This window comes from Megalobrama amblycephala, linkage group LG24, assembly GCF_018812025.1.
Source record: "Megalobrama amblycephala isolate DHTTF-2021 linkage group LG24, ASM1881202v1, whole genome shotgun sequence".
Taxonomy (NCBI): domain Eukaryota; kingdom Metazoa; phylum Chordata; class Actinopteri; order Cypriniformes; family Xenocyprididae; genus Megalobrama; species Megalobrama amblycephala.
This window is the reverse complement of record NC_063067.1, coordinates 7,056,202-7,076,803: the sequence shown is the minus strand read 5'-3', so window position 1 is coordinate 7,076,803 and position 20,602 is coordinate 7,056,202. Positions and strand designations below refer to the sequence as shown.

Below are 20,602 nucleotides of genomic sequence, written 5' to 3'. Positions count from 1 at the left end.
GAATGAAGGTCTTACGGGTGTAGAACGACATGAGGGTGAGTAATAAATTACATTATTTTCATTTTTGGGTGAACTAACCCTTTAATCCCGGGTTATCGTCGTTCTAAACACCGCTTTTAACCCCGGGTAAAGGAGCGTTCCACACTTGTAATTTAGATGCGGGGTTAACACCGCTTTTTACCCAGGGTTATGAAACCCTGCCCCGCTTTTGCGTAGTGTGAAACGATGCGGTGTTAGAATGTTACAACTAGATGCTTAGCAACCGACAACCAATCGCGTGCCTTATATTCACGCGGTTTGGGCAGTCAAGGAAACCGCGCGAAGTATAAACAGTCGTTTCTGCTTATGATAGGAAAAATATCAACCGGCGATGGAAAACGCGACAATTAGTGTGCAGAAGAGGCCGTCATTCTTACATTTATAGTTCGAAAAGTTCACTCATAAAAAACTTGATATTTCAGTCAGCAATGTGCAATATGAGGGCGCGCAATGCTAGAGTTTATATATAAACAGGTCACGTGCTGCGTTTGTCCAGTCAGTGACACTGACACCGCAAATATGCAGATAAGCACTTTATCCCGGGGTTTAGGAATGTGCAGTGTTAAACGGTAGCTTATGAATACCCAGGATTAACTGTTAACCCCGGGTATAGTATAAGCAGTGTGAAACGTGAATAAAGATAACCCAGGATTTCGTTTACCAGGAGTTTAGAATTACCCAGGATTAAAAATGTAAAGTGTGAAAAGCCCTATATTGTATTCAGCTTTAGCTTAACTTCAGTTTTCAATTTACAAAATGACTTTTAACAGTTTTAGTAAAACAATAACACTGTATCTGCTGACCACTAGTATTTCCAACTTCACTATCCATGCTGCACAAAACATTAGTTCTCTTTCACCACAAGGTGGCGTTACAACATCAAGGCTGATCAACATGCCTATGCAGCATCTTTTACCCATTTTATACATAAACTGACTAAAGATGTTGATTACATGGGGTCCTTAGACATTATACTGTGTGTGTGATTTACTTGAAAACTGTATGAACCAGAGCAGTTGTGTTTCATCTTCCTGGACACTCAGGAGACATTTACAGTTGCAGTCTTAACAAAAAAAAAAAACACCCCAAAGTTGAGTTTGTGGTAAATAGCTGGTGGATTTGGTCCTCTTGATCTCCATTTGGCTCCCTTTTCCTTTGGTGAAGTAACGCAACCTGAAGTTAGTCACCATAATGGGCACCTTTAAGGACAGAGAGCGGACACAGTGGAAGAGATCACTCTTCCTCCTCGTCCTCATCCTCTTCCTCCTCCATGTTGAGGAAGGGGTCGTATTTGAGGCAGTTGTGGAGGTACTGAAGGAGGGTGCGGTGCAGGTGTTGATCGCTCCGCTCTTCTCTCAAGGTGTGGCCTTCATCTGGGTACAGCTGAAGGGTGTAGTTGGCCTCTACCTTCACGAGACGACTCAACAACTCAGCGCTATGTTGGAAATGTACCCGCGCTAAACACATACAAACAAGTGTTACTGAAAATCCACCAATGATGCATCTGATTTTAAATTTCATTATTATGTAAGCTAACCATCTGCAGTCCCATGTATGAGGAGGAAGTTTTCATCTTTTAGCTTACTGATGTCGTCCAACAAAGAAGCAGTCTGCAAAGATACAACAGAAACATGTGACTATGTTAGGTCAGTGAATACAGTTTCAGAAGTGTAGTTAGCAGATTTTATACTGGTATCTCAGATCACTATAGAAAAAGGTAATTGTAGTTTTATTTTTCCCCAGTGTGACTTTATATCCAATTATGGAGATAAACAACTGTAACTTTATATGTCACAATGACTTTAAATCTCAAATTTTTGGCTTTATGTAACTGTAACACTATATGAGACTAAATTTTACATTTGTGATTGTTTCTCATAATTATAACTTTGTAACTGTCACAATGTAACATTATATGCCACAATGTGGCTTTGTGACTCACAATTGACTTTGTTTCTCGTAACTGTAACTTTGTTTCAATGTGACGTTTTCTTGTAACTTCAACTTTATCACACTGTACCTTTATATTTCTTGTTTCTTGTAACTTTGTTACAATGTAACTTGGTTACAATATGACCGTTTCTTGTAACTGTAACTATCAAAATTTGTCTTTAAATCTTACAATTGTTACTTTATTTTTCTTAACTGTTACTGTCACAATGTGGCTTTATAACTCACAATTATGAATGTTACTTTTAATTGTAACTTAATTTTTGTCACAATGTACCTTTATCTAATTTCTTGTAACTGTAACTTTGTTACAATGTGACGTTTTCTTGTAACTTCAACTTTATCACAATGTACCTTTATATCTCTTGTTTTTTGTAACTTTGTTACAATGTAACTTGGTTACAATATGACCGTTTCTTGTAACTGTAACTATCAAAATTTGTCTTTAAATCTTACAATTGTTACTTTATTTTTCTTAACTGTTACTGTCACAATGTGGCTTTATAACTCACAATTATGAATGTTACTTTTAATTGTAACTTAATTTTTGTCACAATGTACCTTTATCTAATTTCTTGTAACTGTAACTTTGTTACAATGTGACGTTTTCTTGTAACTTCAACTTTATCACAATGTACCTTTATATCTCTTGTTTCTTGTAACTTTGTTACAATGTGACGTTTTCTTGCAACTTCAACTTTAATCACAATGTACCTTTATATCTCGTTTCTTGTAACTTGCTACAATGTAACTTTGTTACAATATGACCATTTCTTGTAACTGTAACTATCAAAATTTGACTTTAAATCTTACAATTGTGACTTTATTTTTCTTAACTGTTACTGTCACAATGTGGCTTTATAACTCACAATTATGAATGTTTCTTTTAACTGTAACTTAATTTTTGTCAAAATGTACCTTTATCTAATTTCTTGTAACTGTAACTTTGTTACAATGTGACGTTTTCTTGTAACTTCAACTTTAATCACAATGTACCTTTATATCTCGTTTCTTGTAACTTGCTACAATGTGACGGTTTCTCGTAACTGTAACTGTCAAAATTTGACTTTAAATCTTACAATTGTGACTTTGTTTTTCTTAACTGTTACTGTCACAATGTAACATTATATGCCACAATGTGGTTTTATAACTCACAATTATGAATTTGTTTCTTTTAACTGTAACTTTGTCACTATATAACGTCACAGTGCAACTTTAAATCTCACAATTGTGACTTTTTTTGCTCTCAGTTAACTGACAATGTGACCTCAACTGTTCTCACAACTGTGACTGTATAAGGTAAAAATGTAACTTTTTTTCACAATGTAGCTATTGTAACTAACTTTGTCACAATTTGACTTTAAATCTCACAACTGTGACTTTGTTTTTCATGACTGTAACTTTGTCACAATTGTGATTTTGTAGCTGTAATTTTCACAATGTGACTTTGAAACATGTAACTGTAATTTTCATACTGTGACTTTGAAACATGTAACTGTAATTTTCATACTGTGACTTTGTTTCTCGTAACTGTAACTGTCACTACTGTAACTTTGAAACTTGTAACTGTAATTGTCACAATGTGACTGTTTCTCATAACTCTAACTTTGTCACAATTGTGACTTTGTTTCTTTTAACTGTAACTTTGTCAGAATGTAACTGGTCTTATTTTACACAATCTCACAATTACCTTTTTTATTTTTATTTTAAATAGGAAATAGGCTTCTATAACAATGCTTGATAATGAATTAAAAAGTTATGGATGCAAAAGGTCTACCATGTATGAATGCTCCTCTTTAGTTGGAAGGCCTAGATATCTCTCCGAGAAGGCAGCACCTGAAAAACAAGGTTGAATCCATCTGAAATTCAGCAACACACTACAGATTATACCATTTATCAAATGGATACGCTTACAAAAAAGTAGTACCAGGACACTTTGATATATACCGTGGGACTGAATGATTACCATATCACAAACCATAATATTTTGAAGTACTCCAATGCACTTCAAAGATTTTACTTCAAAGAATGTCCAGAAATTCTGTTCTTCCATACTGCTTTTTTTGCTAGTGTATGGAGCTGGAACTCACTATAGAGCTTGAAGTCTGTGATGGGAGCCATGACAGCGGCACATTTGAACATCTGATCGGTTGCCGTCAACATCTTCAAACCTAAATAGCCACCGAATCCCTGTGAGGACAAATGAAGGCTGATGTCAGAGCTCTGCAACTGAAGACTGAATTCAAAGTACATCCTAAGTGAGAATATGATGCAAGTCTACAAAGGGATTCATTTGCTGAGAAGATGTGAATTAAAGCAATAGGCCACGAGAGGCGGAGCTGTAGATCCATTTGACCACTTTTAAATGCTGCTATTTAGAGTGATGCAACACAGAAACCCCCTTAACCACTGTGAAAATCACTGTAATGCTGTAAAGTTTAGGTTTTTAAACAACAATGTTCGATAAAAATAAAAAAAATTGCATTCATAATAGTAATCATAACTGCATCATGTTTTTCATTCTAAAGAAAATATGGTTGGTGCTTGCAGTACTAGAATGTCAGAGGTGATTGCCAGGGCATCGCTATGCAGTTGCTAGGGTGTTATTTTTATACATTGCTAAAGTTCTATATATAATATAGCTCATATATAGGCTGTATACAGCTTCCAACTTGAAAAATCAGCTCATCCAATCAGTTATTAGAGCTTTTCATAACATATATTTTACCTTTCCATAAACAGCTATTCTTCTCCCATCAATGTACGGCAACTGCATTAACCATCTGCAATGAAACATGCAAATTTTAGGTGGCATTTAGCAGTTATGATAAATGGCTGGTCTTTTAAAGGCAGCCAACGTATTAACTCTGCTGAGACATAACATTGTTTTTTGCCTTGAGCAAGAAGTAGGTTCAATTAAATTAGCCAAGCAAGCGTTCAACAAAATATGAAAGAAAACCCAGCGTCTGCTTCAGAGCATAAAGCCCTTCCTATGAGATATTTTGTGGCGTAATGTGCAAAATGACTTTTCTATTACAGGTATTATTCTTAATAACTGTTATAACGACTCACTCCACGACTCCAAGCTTGTCTTTAATGCGAAGGGAACCCAGCTTACGAGGGTCCAGGGTGCTGCTTTTCTGCCCCTGCGAGACCTGGCTTCTGCTATCGATCCAGGCCAGCGCTACTCCATGCAGGCTGGACAAAACCTCCGGCCAGCCCAGGGCAAACTCCTCTGTCACCGACTGCTTGCCAGGAATACTGTCACTAAAGATGCAGGGAGCAATGGATGGATGAAGGTGTTGACATATAATGTCACATTGTAGATTAAAAAGACATTAGCACACTGATCATCATTCTGTAAATGTGTTCACACTTGCTGAACACTTCTTGCATCTCAATCGAGCATGTGCATATTGCTTATTAATAACGCAGCATTCATAAATCATGTAGCCTAACCAACTACGGCGAGGGAGAGTCTTAACTAGATTTGCATTTCCTCAAGGAGGTATCGCTGCTTGCAAAGCAGCAAAAGAATTTCTATGGTGTGTAAGCTTAAGTTTCATGCTGAGAATCAGAGCTGCTTTGTCACTGTCAAGACGCTCTGCATGCATCTTGTTTTCTTATTACCATTACTATTATTATATAGGAGTATATGCTACAGTGTACTGTATACTGCCTTATTTCTTACTTCTATATTGGTTTTGTATGTTTTATTTTGCATTTTGTGTCCTGTTTTTCATTGTGCTTTATTCTATTTTTTTTACTTTGATGTTGATTGTCATTGCTGTTTATTGCTTTAGTGTTATTCTTTCCAAATGCAACTGTAATTTAAAGTGACCTTGAGCTCTGGAAAGGTGCTATATGAATAAAACTTATTATTATTATTTGCCTACTATTTAAAAATAGTAATTAAAACATTAAGCATGAGCTCACCACAAACATTTTAAGCAGTAACATGCTACATTCTTGTCACATGACCTTCTCACAGTGCAATAATTCAGTGTCATTTTCATTTTTTTATAAAACTTTTTGCATTCTTATTTCAATTTTGTGTAAAATTTGAAAGTTTAATCAAATAATTAGTCAAAAAAAGAGATGTTATTTGTAACTAATATTCCAAAAAAAAAAAAAAAAAATCACTCAACATTACTTCTGGTTGATCCATCACACTAGAAATGGAAGGTCAAGTTGAGTGCATAGCACTGTGGGATGCATTATTTAAAGGGATAGTTCACCCAAAAATGAAAATTTGATGTTTATCTGCTTACCCCCAGTGCAGAACACAATGTGTTCTTCAGTAGAACACAAATTATGATTTTTAACTCCAACCGTTGCCGTCTGTCAGTCAAATAATGCTAGTGAATGGGAACTTCTACAATAAGAGTAAATAAAACTTGCTTAGACAAGTTCAAATTAAACCCTGCAGCTCGTGACGACACATTGATGTCCTAAGACACGAACCGATCGGTTTGTGTGAGAAACCAAACAGTATTTATATCATTTTTTACCTCTAATACACCACTATGTCCAACCGCGTTCAGCACTCGTTAGTAAGGTCTGATCGCGCTCTGACAGCGGCAGTGATGTCTCGCTCTCATTGAAGTATATGCGCGAGACATCACTGCCGCTGTCAGAGCGTGATCAGACCAAACGAATCGAGTGATGAATGCAGTTGGACATAGTGGTGTATTAGAGGTAAAAAATGATATAAATACTGTTCGGTTTCTCACACAAACCGATCGTTTTGTGTCTTAAGACATCAATGTGTCGTCACGAGCCGCAGGGTTTAATTTGGATTTGTCTGTCGTGTTTTATTTACTCTTATAGTCCAAGTTCCCGCTGACTTGCATTATACCACTGACAGACGGCAGCGGTTGCAGTTAAAAATCATCATTTGTGTTCTACTGAAGAAACAAAGACACCTACATCTTGGATGCTCTGGGGGTAAGCAGATAAACATCAAATTTTCATTTTTGGGTGAACTATCCCTTTAAGAAGACAAGACCAATTACAATTCAGTATGCAAATATGTTTCATTAAGAGGGGCTTAATTATGATTATTAAATGTCATTACTATGGAAGTTTTTTTCAACCTTAGAATAAACAAAAAAAGTTTCTACAACTCATAATTGTGACTTTATATCTCACAAATCTCTTTTTTTTAATTTTTTGACTGTCTTATAGTCACCAATTTATTTGTCATATTTATTAATTTTTAGCTCACAAATTTAATTTAAAAGTTTTTTTACAATAACATACTTTTGTTCAGCAAAGATATATTAAATTCATAAAAAGTGACTGAATTTTTTGTAACATTACAAAATGTTTTTACTATTTCATCAAAGCATTCAGAAAAAAAATGTATCATGGTTTCTACAAAAATATTAAGCAGCACAACTGTTTTCAACATTGATAATAATAAGAAATGTTTATTGAGTAGAAAATCAGCATATTAGAATAATAGGATCATGTGACACTGAAGACTGGAGTAATGATGCTGAAAATACAGCTTTGATCACAGGAATTAATTACATTTTAAAATATATTCAAATAGAAATCAGTTATTTTAAATTGTAATAATATTTCACAATATTACTGCTTTTATAGTATTTTTGATTCCATAAACGGAGTATCTATTTACACTAAGTGCAAATAGTGTCCCTTGTTGGCAAACGCTATTTACACTAGCTCCTCCCACCAATGTCTGGTTGGGCCACTCAAGACGCGCTGAATTCAGCGTCTTCAGTGGCGCAGCAGTAGTGAGTAAGGTTCACAAACCTTGCTTTTAACCCTAGTTAAGGGAAGGTGTAGGAGGGTTTTTATTCCCCCCAATAAGGACGCATCCATTTAATAATTTTCATAAATATAATCCTTGAGACTCTATGATGTTATTGCATCCTGTTATTTACTCTAATTGCAAAGAACTGATACTTTTACATGGTGTAAATAGAATCTATCGCTATTTTAAAAAATGACCATGATTTTAACAGTAAAAGACTGTAAAAATGCTGCGGTGAAAAACTGTCAATTGGTTTACTATGGCGTTATTTTACTGTCAATTGTCGAGAGCACATTATTGTGACGCGAGAGCATATCAATGTAATGCGCGAACGCAAATCTGTCCGCTCGCGCGCGGATTTCCTCTGCTCTCGCGCAAATCTGTCCGCTCGCGCGCGGATTTCCTTTGCTCTCGCGCAAATCTGGACGCGCGCGCTCAAATATACAGTGCTCTCTTATGAACTGCCTCTCCTCTCGCTCAGATATTGCGTGTGCACGCTCAAACTGATTCCTGCGTGCTCAAACGTGTCCTGCGCGCTCAAACTGCACATGTGCGCTCACAAATCTCTCCGTGCTCTTGCAGAAATTAATTTGCTTTTGGATTAAACGCTGTCAAAAGTTATAAACCAATCAGAAGAGACGACTGATCCATGAAAATGCTACATGGAATCTTATTGGCTGAGAGTGAACTGCGCCTGGAATTCTTTCGACAAAGATATGTATTTTATTTATTCACAATTTAATAATATTTATCAAATGTAACCTAGTCTAACTGCATCACATTACAGGTCAAACCCCTATTTATCTAAACAAACAAACAAAAAATGTTTCTTAAAGTTATTGTGGTCATACGTTTTGTGTTGAATTTTTTTTTTTTTTAAATAGGTAACATTTTACAATAAGGTTTTTATTTGTTAACATTAGTTAATGTATTATCTAACATGAACTAACAATGTGCAATACATTACTGTAATTATTCATCTTTGTTAACGTTAAAAATACAGCTGTTTGTTGGTTGTTTACTTCACAGTGCATTTAATAATGTTAACAATTACAACATTTGATTTTAATAACGTATTAGTAAATGTTGAAATTAACATTAACAAATATTAATAAATGCTGAAGAAGAGCAATTCATTATTAGTTAATGTTAACTAATGCAGTTAAATAATGTTAACGCAACCTTATTGTAAAGTATTACCAACAAACATCTTCTGATTTAAGACCGAACAAGATCAGGGTCAAATCGTCATTCCCTTAATACTTAATGTGGAGATCACATACCACCATAGTCAATTTCTTTTGAGGTCTGGTATAAAACATGACATACAAAAATACCTAAGCTCTTGTGTATGCACGATTAAGCAAAAGAACGCGATCTTATTCCTAAATGACAACGATTCGGTTATGTCTATTAAACCTTTTGAAATTACAATCATACCAGAATATTTAAACCTGCTTTTGCATTGCTGCTGAAAGCAGTGGTCATGTAAGCTATATGTTTTAAACAGCTTCACAAAGTGTTTTCAACAACATACTATTGCTACATCTGTGTTGTAAACATTAAATAATAATGCAAGTATTGCAATAACAATTTATAGCCTGAATATACACTGATTTCTACGGAGCCCCTAAAGGGACATGGTGGTAGAAAAAAAAAATGGGAAGGAAGGAATTTTACTTGGTGGTGGAAAAAAAATTGGGATGGGAGGATTTTTTTTTTTTCAAATCTTTTGCGTTCCCTCGCAAAGATGTTTTGCGTTCCCTCGCAAAGATGTTTTGCGTTCCCTCGCAAAGATTTTTGCGTTCCCTCGCAAAGATGTTTTGCGTTCCCTCGCAAAGATTGCATTCCCTCGCAAAGATTGCGTTCCCTCGCAAAGATGTTTTGCGTTCCCTCGCAAAGATGTTTTGCGTTCCCTCGCAAAGATTGCGTTCCCTCGCAAAGATGTTTTGCGTTCCCTCGCAAAGATTGCGTTCCCTCGCAAAGATTGCGTTCCCTCGCAAAGATGTTTTGCGTTCCCTCGCAAAGATTGCGTTCCCTCGCAAAGATGTTTTGCGTTCCCTCGCAAAGATTGCGTTCCCTCGCAAAGATTGCGTTCCCTCGCAAAGATGTTTTGCGTTCCCTCGCAAAGATTGCATTCCCTCGCAAAGATTGCGTTCCCTCGCAAAGATTGCGTTCCCTCGCAAAGATGTTTTGCGTTCCCTCGCAAAGATGTTTTGCGTTCCCTCGCAAAGATTGCGTTCCCTCGCAAAGATGTTTTGCGTTCCCTCGCAAAGATGTTTTGCGTTCCCTCGCAAAGATTTTTGCGTTCCCTCGCAAACATTGCGTTCCCTCGCAAAGATTGCGTTCCCTCGCAAAGATGTTTTGCGTTCCCTCGCAAAGATTGCATTCCCTCGCAAAGATTGCGTTCCCTCGCAAAGATTGCGTTCCCTCGCAAAGATGTTTTGCGTTCCCTCGCAAAGATGTTTTGCGTTCCCTCGCAAAGATTGCGTTCCCTCGCAAAGATGTTTTGCGTTCCCTCGCAAAGATGTTTTGCGTTCCCTCGCAAAGATGTTTTGCGTTCCCTCGCAAACATTGCGTTCCCTCGCAAAGATTGCGTTCCCTCGCAAATATTGCGTTCCCTCGCAAAGATGTTTTGCGTTCCCTCGCAAAGATTGCGTTCCCTCGCAAAGATGTTTCGCAAAGATGCGTTCCCTCGCAAAGATTGCGTTCCCTCGCAAAGATGTTTTGCGTTCCCTCGCAAAGATGTTTTGCGTTCCCTCGCAAAGATTGCGTTCCCTCGCAAAGATATTTTGCGTTCCCTCGCAAAGATGTTTTGCGTTCCCTCGCAAAGATTGCGTTCCCTCGCAAAGATGTTTTGCGTTCCCTCGCAAAGATTGCGTTCCCTCGCAAAGATGTTTTGCATTCCCACGCAAAACTTTTGCGTTCCCACGCAAAGATGTTTGCATTCCCTCGCAAAGTTATAATTGTTCCCTTGCTGTGAACTCGGACAAACACTTCCTCTTTAATGTCCCACTGGCTGACAGTAGTGTTTCAGTTAGTAACATACGTTAATAATGCACACAAATAATGCGCGGCTCATAGAGTTTGAACTTGTTGGACTCAAAAATGAAGAAATGCAGTCAGTGCTTATGTCAAGCAGTTCAGTTGGCAATATATTCACAGATTCGAGCTTCCCGGATTAGTAACTCGTGAGCTAAACGTTGTTAAAAACACAAATACAGCTACTTCCAATCATAGTAACCTAGACAACAAGCTACAACAACCCAATTTCCCTCAAATGTGCTTTATAATAAATTGGTCTCTATGAGCAGGCGGCGGAGATACACGCCTGAAGGGACCGTCTGAAAAGTGCAAAACCCAACACTTAGTTTGATAAAAAAAAAAAAAAATGCATAACGTTTATGATTATTAATTATTAAATAAAATAATATAATAATAACTTAACTGTTATTAGTAAAAATATTAAATAAATTGTAATGCCATCAAATCCAGTAAGCCATTATCATGCAAAAGCTGTTGTATGTAAGCTGTGTACCAACATCATTTGTGTAAAGAAGGCCTTTAAGTGCTACTTGCCAAACTAAGTGTTGTAGTACCTATAACCAGCAGGAGAGCAGTGATGTATGAACTGAATTTGGTGCCAGTACAGTATGTTACAGTGAAGTTATTGAGTATTTTTCGTAATATAAAATGAGCAAAAGGGTTTCGGGTTTTGCACTTTTCAGACGGTCCCTTCAGGCGTGTATCTCCGCCGCCTGCTCATAGAGACCAATTTATTATAAAACACATTTGAGGAAAATTGGGTTGTTGTAGCTTGTTGTCTAGGCTACTATGATTGGAGGTAGCTGCATTTGTGTTTTAACAACGTTGAGCTCACGAGTTATTAATCCGGGAAGCTCGAATCTGTGAATATATTACCAACCGAACTGCTTGACATAAGCACTGACTGCATTCATTTTTGAGTCCAACAAGTTCAAACTCTATGAGCCGCGCATTATTTGTGTGCATTATTAACGTATGTTACTAACTAAAACACTACTGCCAGCCAGCGGGACATTAAAGAGGAAGTGTTTGTCTGAGCTCACAGCAAGGGAACGATTATAACTTTGCGAGGGAACGCAAAACATCTTTGCGAGGGAACGCAAAATATCTTTGCGAGGGAACGCAATGTTTGCGAGGGAACGCAAAACATCTTTGCGAGGGAACGCAATCTTTGCGAGGGAACGCAATCTTTGCGAGGGAACGCAATCTTTGCGAGGGAACGCAAAACATCTTTGCGAGGGAACGCAATCTTTGCGAGGGAACGCAAAAGATTTGAAAAAAAAAATTCCTCCCATCCCAAATTTTTTTTCCACCACCAAGTAAAATTTCCTTCCTTCCCATTTTTTTTTTCTACCACCATGTCCCTTTAGGGGCTCCGTAGATTTCAGCAATTAAAATAAGTAGCTAAATGAATGTTGAAACTAATGTTGTTACACTGTTCTGCCAGTAGGTGGTGACCAGTGACTGTTAAAATGTATTTGATGTATCAGAATGTATTTGATGTATCAGAATCATTCTGATCCCCTCTTACATTTCAGAATCAGAATCATCTGATCCCCTCTTAGAATCAGAATCATCTGATCCCCTCTTACATTTGATAAATATTATTAAATTGTGAATAAATAAAATACATATCTTTGTCGAAAGAATTCCAGGCGCAGTTCACTCTCAGCCAATAAGATTCCACGTAGCATTTTCATGGATCAGTCGTCTCTTCTGATTGGTTTATAACTTTTGACAGCGTTTAATCCAAAAGCAAATTAATTTCTGCAAGAGCACGGAGAGATTCGTGAGCGCACATGTGCAGTTTGAGCGCGCAGGACACGTTTGAGCACGGAGGAAACATTTTGAGCGTGCACACGCAATATCTGAGCGAGAGGAGAGGCAGTTCATAAGAGAGCACTGTATATTTGAGCGCGCGCGTCCAGATTTGCGCGAGAGCAAAGGAAATCCGCGCGCGAGCGGATAGATTTGCGCGAGAGCAGAGGAAATCCGCACGCGAGCGGACAGATTTGTGCTCGCGCATTACATTGATATGCTCTCGCGTCACAATAATGTGCTCTTGACAATTGACAGTAAAATAACGCCATAGTTTACAGAAAGTTTCCGTACTATATACGGTGAATAACTGTAATAGATCTAACAGTACATTTAATGTAATTTTACGGTAAAATACCGTTAAATTCACAGTTTTTGGAAGTGAAAAATAACAATTCATTGTAAAATTTACAGTGAAAAACCGTAAATTGACATTCCCACAATTCCCTGCGTGACACTTCACATTTGATATATTTTCGTTGAAATAACTGTTTCTTCTTAGTTTTTCTCATTTTTTTCTAATCAGTTATGTACATTAGGGTTTTATGTTACATCTAATGTTGTTAAATTAATGTTTATTGTATTTTTAAAATTTCATGCATGTTACCATGATGGTGTTTAGTGTGTGTGTGAATGACACTGTGTGCACCTTCTATATATTAGTATTGTGCTCCTCAGCTTGTGGAAAATCTGCTTGTGATGAACTTTGATTCATCATGTGACTCTCATCACCACTGTGTTTGATGACTGTCAGTGTATTATAAAGGTACAAAACAGATATTAGTACTTCATTAGGTTGGTAAATTAACATTATATCAGTTAATGAAATACGTTATTTTACTGTAAATTTAACAGATTTTTTTTACGTTGCTACTGTATTTTTTACGGTAAAGTTCTGGCAACCACAGCTGCCGGTTTTTACCGTAAATTTTACTGGGATTTTTTTTTACAGTGTAGCATCTATCCCTAAGAAATAGCACTATTTTCACTTAGTGTAAATAGCATCTTTCGCTAAGAAAATATGCTATTTACACAGTGCAAACAGCCGCTAAATAAATGCAGCCTTGGTGGGCATAAAAGACTTCTTTTAAAAACATTAAAAATCTTAGCAACTGCAAGCTTTTGAACATTAGTGTGACCTTTTATATCTCATAATGCAACATTTTCATTTTACATTTTATCTCATAATTAGCTGTCTTTTTACTTTAAAGCAGGAATACAAAATAAAGCAGCCTTACTAACAGTATCATGCAAGCGCTGGTGAATTGCGGGGAGACACTTACATGATAATAAGGAGAGGGTGCAGGTTTCCTTCGTACCCAGGGGGCAGGGACATCTTAACATCAAGGTCTGTAATTATTCGCAAAGGCAGTTAAAACAGAACAAACGGCCGTTTCTACTGTACCATACTGCAAGAAAGTCTTGGTACCGGCTCATCAATATTCTAACCACTGGCAAATGAGCTCCCATGAGCCTGTTGGTTTTAAAAGACTCTCAGTAACGCACATACACAAATGCACAAACAAACACAGTCGGGGGACCTGATGTACAATACATGTGCGATTTAGATACACAGATGTGCACATGTGAAAACAAACACAAAAACACACACGCAAACAAGCCACAATGGGCTTCCCCTAAAGGCAGGTACAGCTACGAGGAACCAATTAGCAAAACCGAAACAATTACCTGATTGATTCTTAGATCTAGTTGGCTTTGTAAAAGGTTGAGATCAATTTATGCTAAAAGGAGGAATGTAATCAGTTACTTAATAAATCTTTTTACCGCTGTTGTCGGAGGAAAGCGTCTGGAAAACGGTCTCAGAGAGCCTCTTGGTTTCAAGAGACATAGCGAGGAGGCTGTTGTCTTCCACCACCATGTAACCTGAAAATGCAGCACACAGACTTAATATATTTTTGGCATAAAACCAGAACGGTCCACCACCATGGAGTTTTTAAATGTTAAGACTGTGAAATAAAAGATGAAGTGAGATAATAAAATTTAAGAAGGTACCATGCAGCACTTTTAAAATGTTTTAGTGAACTCTCTCACTACAACAAACTTTAAAAATACTCACTGGGGTGCTTTTTTTTGACAGAATAATATTGGCAATTAAACTGTAATATTTTCTAAAGCAAATGTGAACGGCTGCTTGGTTGTTGTTATGTGGTCACCAAGGTATTCTACACTGTTTTCAATTTTAATATATTTTGAAATGTAATTTATTCCTGTGATCCAAAGCTGAATTTTCAGCAGTCATTGCTCCAGTCATCAGTGTCACATGATCCTTCAGAAATCATTTTAGTTTACCTATCATGATTGACAATGAGCCCATTAGACCGGTTTCTTAATTTATTTATTGATGATAACCTATTGTGTGCATGTTGGTGTCCCGTACTCAGAATTTGTGCTCTGCATTTAACCCATCCAAGTGCACACACACAATAGTGAACATACACACACACCATGAACACAAACCAGGAGTAGTGGGCAGTCATTTTTGCTGAGGCGCCCAGGGAGTGATTGGGGGTTAGGTACCTTGCTCAAGGGCACCTCAGTTGTGGGTAATAAGAGTGGTCGAGAGCACCGTTCATTCACTCCCACCACCTATATTTCCTGCCGGTACTGAGACTCGAACCCGCAACCTTTGAGTTACTCTCTAAACATTAGGCCTCAACTGCCCCAATTTTTAGCAATTTTAGCAACCAGAATTTATTAGCAATTAAAATCATCTTTCCTTCAGCCACACAAGGCTGACTAAACAGCTTATAATGAGAAGAGTATTAATTCCTTAATTCCTTATTGGATTTAATCTTTTTATCAGCTTGTTTTCTTTCAATTAGGGCAGGTTCTGAATTTCTCTTTTGGAACTGATTGAGGCATCATTGATTTGAGCTTATGCACCTCATTTTTTTTGAGGTCAATAAGGCCTACGATCAATCAGTTCCAAAAAGAAACACAAAACCTGCGCTTGACAGCCTCTGGGGTCACTATATGCTTTCACTGTATAAAGAAAACAATGTGAACTCTTCAATACGTTTTAAGAATACGTTTTAAGAAGTTCAAAAGTTTGGGGTTCGTAAGATTTTTCATGTTCATTTGCTCACCAAGGCTGCATTTATTTGATCAAAATACAGTAAAAACGTCTTTCCTTCAGCCACACAAGGCTGACTAAACAGCTTATAATGAGAAGAGTATTAATTCTACTCACTGGAAGGATCACTTGTGCTGTGAATGGTCACCTTTGGGACGCCCGGACCTGTAAAAGTATGACAGAGATGAGACATGTGCATCTTTATTCATCAGCCTAAATGCGTGTTTGCATTTGTGCATGAGAGACAGTGATCTTACCCAAGCAATAGAGGGTAAAGTATGTCTGATTGGGGCTGAAGTCCGCTTTGAAGAAGCTGCATCGCTCAAACAGGTTGCATGTCAGACACTGGCGATGAAACACTCCTCCAAGCTCCACGCTAGTCAACAAGAATGCATTTAATTATTCCACAACCCATCATCTTAATGCCATCAATGATAATCATACTTTAAATGCCCTTTTCTTCAGTACAAAAATGAACACCAAGTCATAATTTATTCCACCTCATGTCTTTTCAAACCAGTCTGACCTTCTTCTGTGGAACCAAAATGAAACAATTGTAACCCTCTCGTTGTGTTCCAGTCATTTTGATCTGGAGAGGATTTTCTTTTTCCCCAAAATGCTAGCTATTTTTAACCCATTGGACTAAAACGTATTGAATTTCCTCAAACTGGATATAGCATATTTTGATGATTTTTGAGCTTTTTGGGGTTTTTTTTGTCCCTACTTGTGGTGTTTCCAGTCAAAAATGACAGAGCTACAAAGAACTACTTATAAATCTTTCGTTATGCTATGTTATTGCCAAATATTGGATTTAATCTTTTTATCAGCTTGTTTTCTTTCAATTAGGGCAGGTTCTGAATTTCTCTTTTGGAACTGATTGAGGCATCATTGATTTGAGCTTATGCACCTCATTTTTTTTGAGGTCAATAAGGCCTACGATCAATCAGTTCCAATAAGAAACACAAAACCTGCGCTTGACAGCCTCTGGGGTCACTATATGCTTTCACTGTATAAAGAAAACAATGTGAACTCTTCAATACGTTTTAAGAATTTATACTAAAGTTCAAAAGTTTGGGGTTCGTAAGATTTTTCATGTTCATTTGCTCACCAAGGCTGCATTTATTTGATCAAAATACAGTAAAAACATTAATATTGTGAAACAGTATTACATTTTCTATTTTAAAATGTCATTTATTACTGTGATTTTCCATAACTCTCGTCTTCAGTGTCACATGATCCTTCAGAAATCATTCTTATATGCTGATTTGGCACTCAAAAACATTTCTTATTATTGTCAATGTTAAAAACTGTTTTGCTCTTTTATTATTTGTATGTAAACACTTTTTTTCTTTTTTGGCTTAACAATCCCTATGACTTCCAGTATGTGATACACACACGCTGAGCTAGTTTTCCATTATCCACTTGCTTAAAGCCCAATGCTGGACTTTTGCACTTCCGCCATATTGTTCTCAAAATCTATGAGAACTTGTGGCCCACGGAGAGCAAGTGAGAGGCTTAAAGCATTAATCAAAGGTTAGAGAACACCCTTTAAATCGTTGTGAGGCACAGCACCTCCCCCTCTGCCCATCTCCTTTTCAACCTTCTCTCTCTGCCTCTTGCTCTCTCTCTCTCTAAGCTGCCGTTCCTGTTAAATGAATTAGCTGGGCTTCTTGCCTGGAGCTCAGCAGAGGGGAAAAAAACTCTATTGGCTTTTTACGAATGTCCCCGAAATGCATCTCTGATGTGATTTCGATGTAGACTGGAAGGATTTAATTGATTACAACACAAGTCATCGATGAACATACATACTCAAAAACTGGAACGTCAATGCGCATACAGAATATCAACATGTAATGAGGACATGGTCGTCCAAAACCCACAAATGAAATATCTTGCACAAATGCTGTGCAAATGCTGTCAGATTGATTTAGATGCAAATGTGCAGCACAGCTTGAGAGATGCAGAGTTTCTAGACTGTGATGATAAAATACTCAATTACAGCCTAAAAGACGCATCGTTTGGGACAGAACCCACCTGTATAAGTGTCTGCTCTGCTGCGACTCCTCCGTGCTCAGAAAATAGCTACAGGGGAAAGACACATTAAGGAAAAGGTTTTTGAGTTACTATTTGTAGTCAGTCATTTATCCTCTAATAATAGAGTGAACTCCCATATACTGCCTTCATACAGCTGCATGCTAAGTAGGTTTGTATCTGTTACACATGCAAAGTAGGAAAGATTGTGACATGCATTCATTTCTGTCAGTACCAGATTAATTGTAAGTCATTCATTGATTTGAGCTATAGATCTGACTATTAATAAATATTCATGCATTGAAAGGATAAAAAAGTATTTTTCTAAAAAAAGCTATCACTTCTGGGATGGTTATTCAAGAGGGTTTGTTTTATGCAGCTGCAATTAGAGAACAAAGCCGGGGAGAAAATGACAGAGTCATTACAGCCAATACTACATTAAATTACTGAATTAATTTTAATTAAGTGCCATCTATGCTGATTCAGTGAGCTAAATGGAATTCCTAGGCGTAAATAATACTATAATTACTCGTATTAGGTAGTTTGGTTGACTACGAGATGCTTAACGACACAGTCTTGAGGCTTTCGAGTCAAAACGGTTTGCTTCATAAAATTCGATCTGTCATACATTTTATCGTTATCCTCATCAAGAGCGCACAGCGAGGTTACATCCCAGTTCCCTGACGTTAGAAAGCGAGGAGAAACGGAAGGAGTGGAAGCCTGAAGAAAAAGAAAGAGAAGGAGATTGATAAAGCTTATAAGAGGTCTAAAGAGAAGGCGGGTTGCAATGGAAAGCAGTGGACAGGAAGATAAGGAAACGTTAGATTTAAGTGTCAGTTAAATAATGAAATCTAAAGAAAATTACAGAAAAAAATATAATAAATGTTATTATAAATATAATAAGTGTGTATATACAGTACAGTCCAAAAGTTTGGAACCACTAAGATTTTTAATGTTTGTAAAAGAAGTTTCGTCTGCTCACCAAGGCTACATTTATTTAATTAAAAATACAGTAAAAAACAGTAATATTGTGAAATATTATTACAATTTAAAATAACTGTGTACTATTTAAATATATTTGACAAAGTAATTTATTCCTGTGATGCAAAGCTGAATTTTCAGCATCGTTACTCCAGTCTTCAGTGTCACATGATCCTTCAGAAATCATTCTAATATGCTGATTTGCTGCTCAATAAACATTTATGATTTTCAATGTTGAAAACAGTTGTGTACTTTTTTTTCAGGATTCCTTGATGAATAGAAAGTTCAAAAGAACAGCATTTATCTGAAATACAAAGCTTCTGTAGCATTATACACTACCGTTCAAAAGTTTGGGGTCAGTAAGAATTTTTTTTTTTTTTTTTTTTGAAAAGAAATGAAAGAAATGAATACTTTTATTCAGCAAGGATGCATTAAATCAATCAAAAGTGGCAGTAAAGACATTTATAATGTTACAAAAGATTAGATTTCAGATAAACACTGTTCTTTTGAACTTTCTATTCATCAAATAATCCTGAAAAAAAATATTGTACACAAATATTTTGTACAATTGTACACATTAAATGTTTCTTGAGCAGCAGATCAGCTTATTAGAATGATTTCTGAAGGATCATGTGACACTGAAGACTGGAGTAACGATGCTGAAAATTCAGCTTTGCATCACAGGAATAAATTACTTTGTCAAATATATTCAAATAGAAAACAGTTATTTTAAATTGTAATAATATTTCACAATATTACTGTTTTTACTGTATTTTTAATTAAATAAATGTAGCCTTGGTGAGCAGACGAAACTTCTTTTAAAAACATTAAAAATCTTAGTGGTTCCAAACTTTTGGACTGTACTGTATATATATATAAAAAATGGAAAGCAGTGGACTTGAAGATAAAGAAACTTTAGTGTCAAACATTTAAGTGTCAAAAAATAAATACAAAAATAAATATTTTAATACATATATATTTCTATATACATTTAGTTTTTTATTTTAATATATGTAATGTTTTTTATATAGGAATATAAGAACAGATCATGATGTGTTACTTCAAGGTAATGATATAAATTTGAAAATGACCTTAAATAAAGAATAACATAAATCTAAATTAACATTACTAGTTATTCAAAAGAAAAGACTGATAGTTCAAATAAGACAAATTTTTTACAATACAATGTGGAGAAACACTTTACAATACACAAGGGTTCAACATCGCCCCTACACGTCCATAAAAAGTCACATATACGTTTGGTACTTCAGGTTTCTAATCACGAATTTTATGAGAGCATCTAATTTCTTTGTGCATAGCGTGAGTATGAAATTATTCCACCCACAGACCTGAGCAGGGAGGCTGGCGATGTGGAGAAACTCCCCACGGGCCCCTTGCTTGGCAGGCAGGATGAGGTAAAACAGAGAACCATCTGCCGTGAACAACGGCTCCTCCTGTAGGACAAGCCACATTCAATATACATTCCTCCCATAGATCAACGAGAGACGGCACAATTTTGATGCAATTCATTTCTGTCCAAGGTGGATGAATCTTTTAGGAACTGAAAAACGGAGCCTGAGAACTGGAGAGGGTAAGGGGGGCAGAAATTACCTGCCGCTGGGTGTTGTGCCAGAAGTCCATCGCCATTTGGTGCCTCTAAAGATTAAAGATGTTTTAAAAGGATTAGACATGTCATATATTATAAGTAAAATATGTTTTTAAATCATTTGTTCTCTTCTGCCTGCCAGGGAGAGTTGTACATCATAATAAACTCCACCGCTAACGCAGAGTTTCAGTCAATCCATCATTCTCATTGGCATCACATTAAGGAAGTGCATGATTCATTTTTATCTGCAGTTTAG

At 36.7% G+C, this 20,602-nt stretch overlaps 1 protein-coding gene across 4 annotated transcripts in view; it reads right to left on the bottom strand.

The window, feature by feature from the left end:
• LOC125260383 (inactive dipeptidyl peptidase 10) overlaps positions 1-20,602 on the bottom strand; it is an 84,615-nt gene continuing 64,013 nt past the window's right edge. For all 4 annotated transcript variants that reach the window (XM_048178709.1, XM_048178710.1, XM_048178712.1 and 1 more), the window contains 14 exons: positions 20,352-20,396; positions 20,090-20,194; positions 18,388-18,479; positions 17,763-17,810; positions 15,986-16,104; positions 15,846-15,893; positions 14,420-14,518; positions 13,918-13,984; positions 5,062-5,256; positions 4,718-4,772; positions 4,080-4,179; positions 3,767-3,825; positions 1,577-1,649; positions 1-1,496 (listed from right to left, as the gene is read on the bottom strand). In XM_048178709.1, the coding sequence (XP_048034666.1) occupies positions 1,273-1,496; positions 1,577-1,649; positions 3,767-3,825; positions 4,080-4,179; positions 4,718-4,772; positions 5,062-5,256; positions 13,918-13,984; positions 14,420-14,518; positions 15,846-15,893; positions 15,986-16,104; positions 17,763-17,810; positions 18,388-18,479; positions 20,090-20,194; positions 20,352-20,396 (1,329 nt within the window). In that variant the 3' untranslated portion in view covers positions 1-1,272. The remainder of the gene's footprint in view (positions 1,497-1,576; positions 1,650-3,766; positions 3,826-4,079; positions 4,180-4,717; positions 4,773-5,061; positions 5,257-13,917; positions 13,985-14,419; positions 14,519-15,845; positions 15,894-15,985; positions 16,105-17,762; positions 17,811-18,387; positions 18,480-20,089; positions 20,195-20,351; positions 20,397-20,602) is intronic.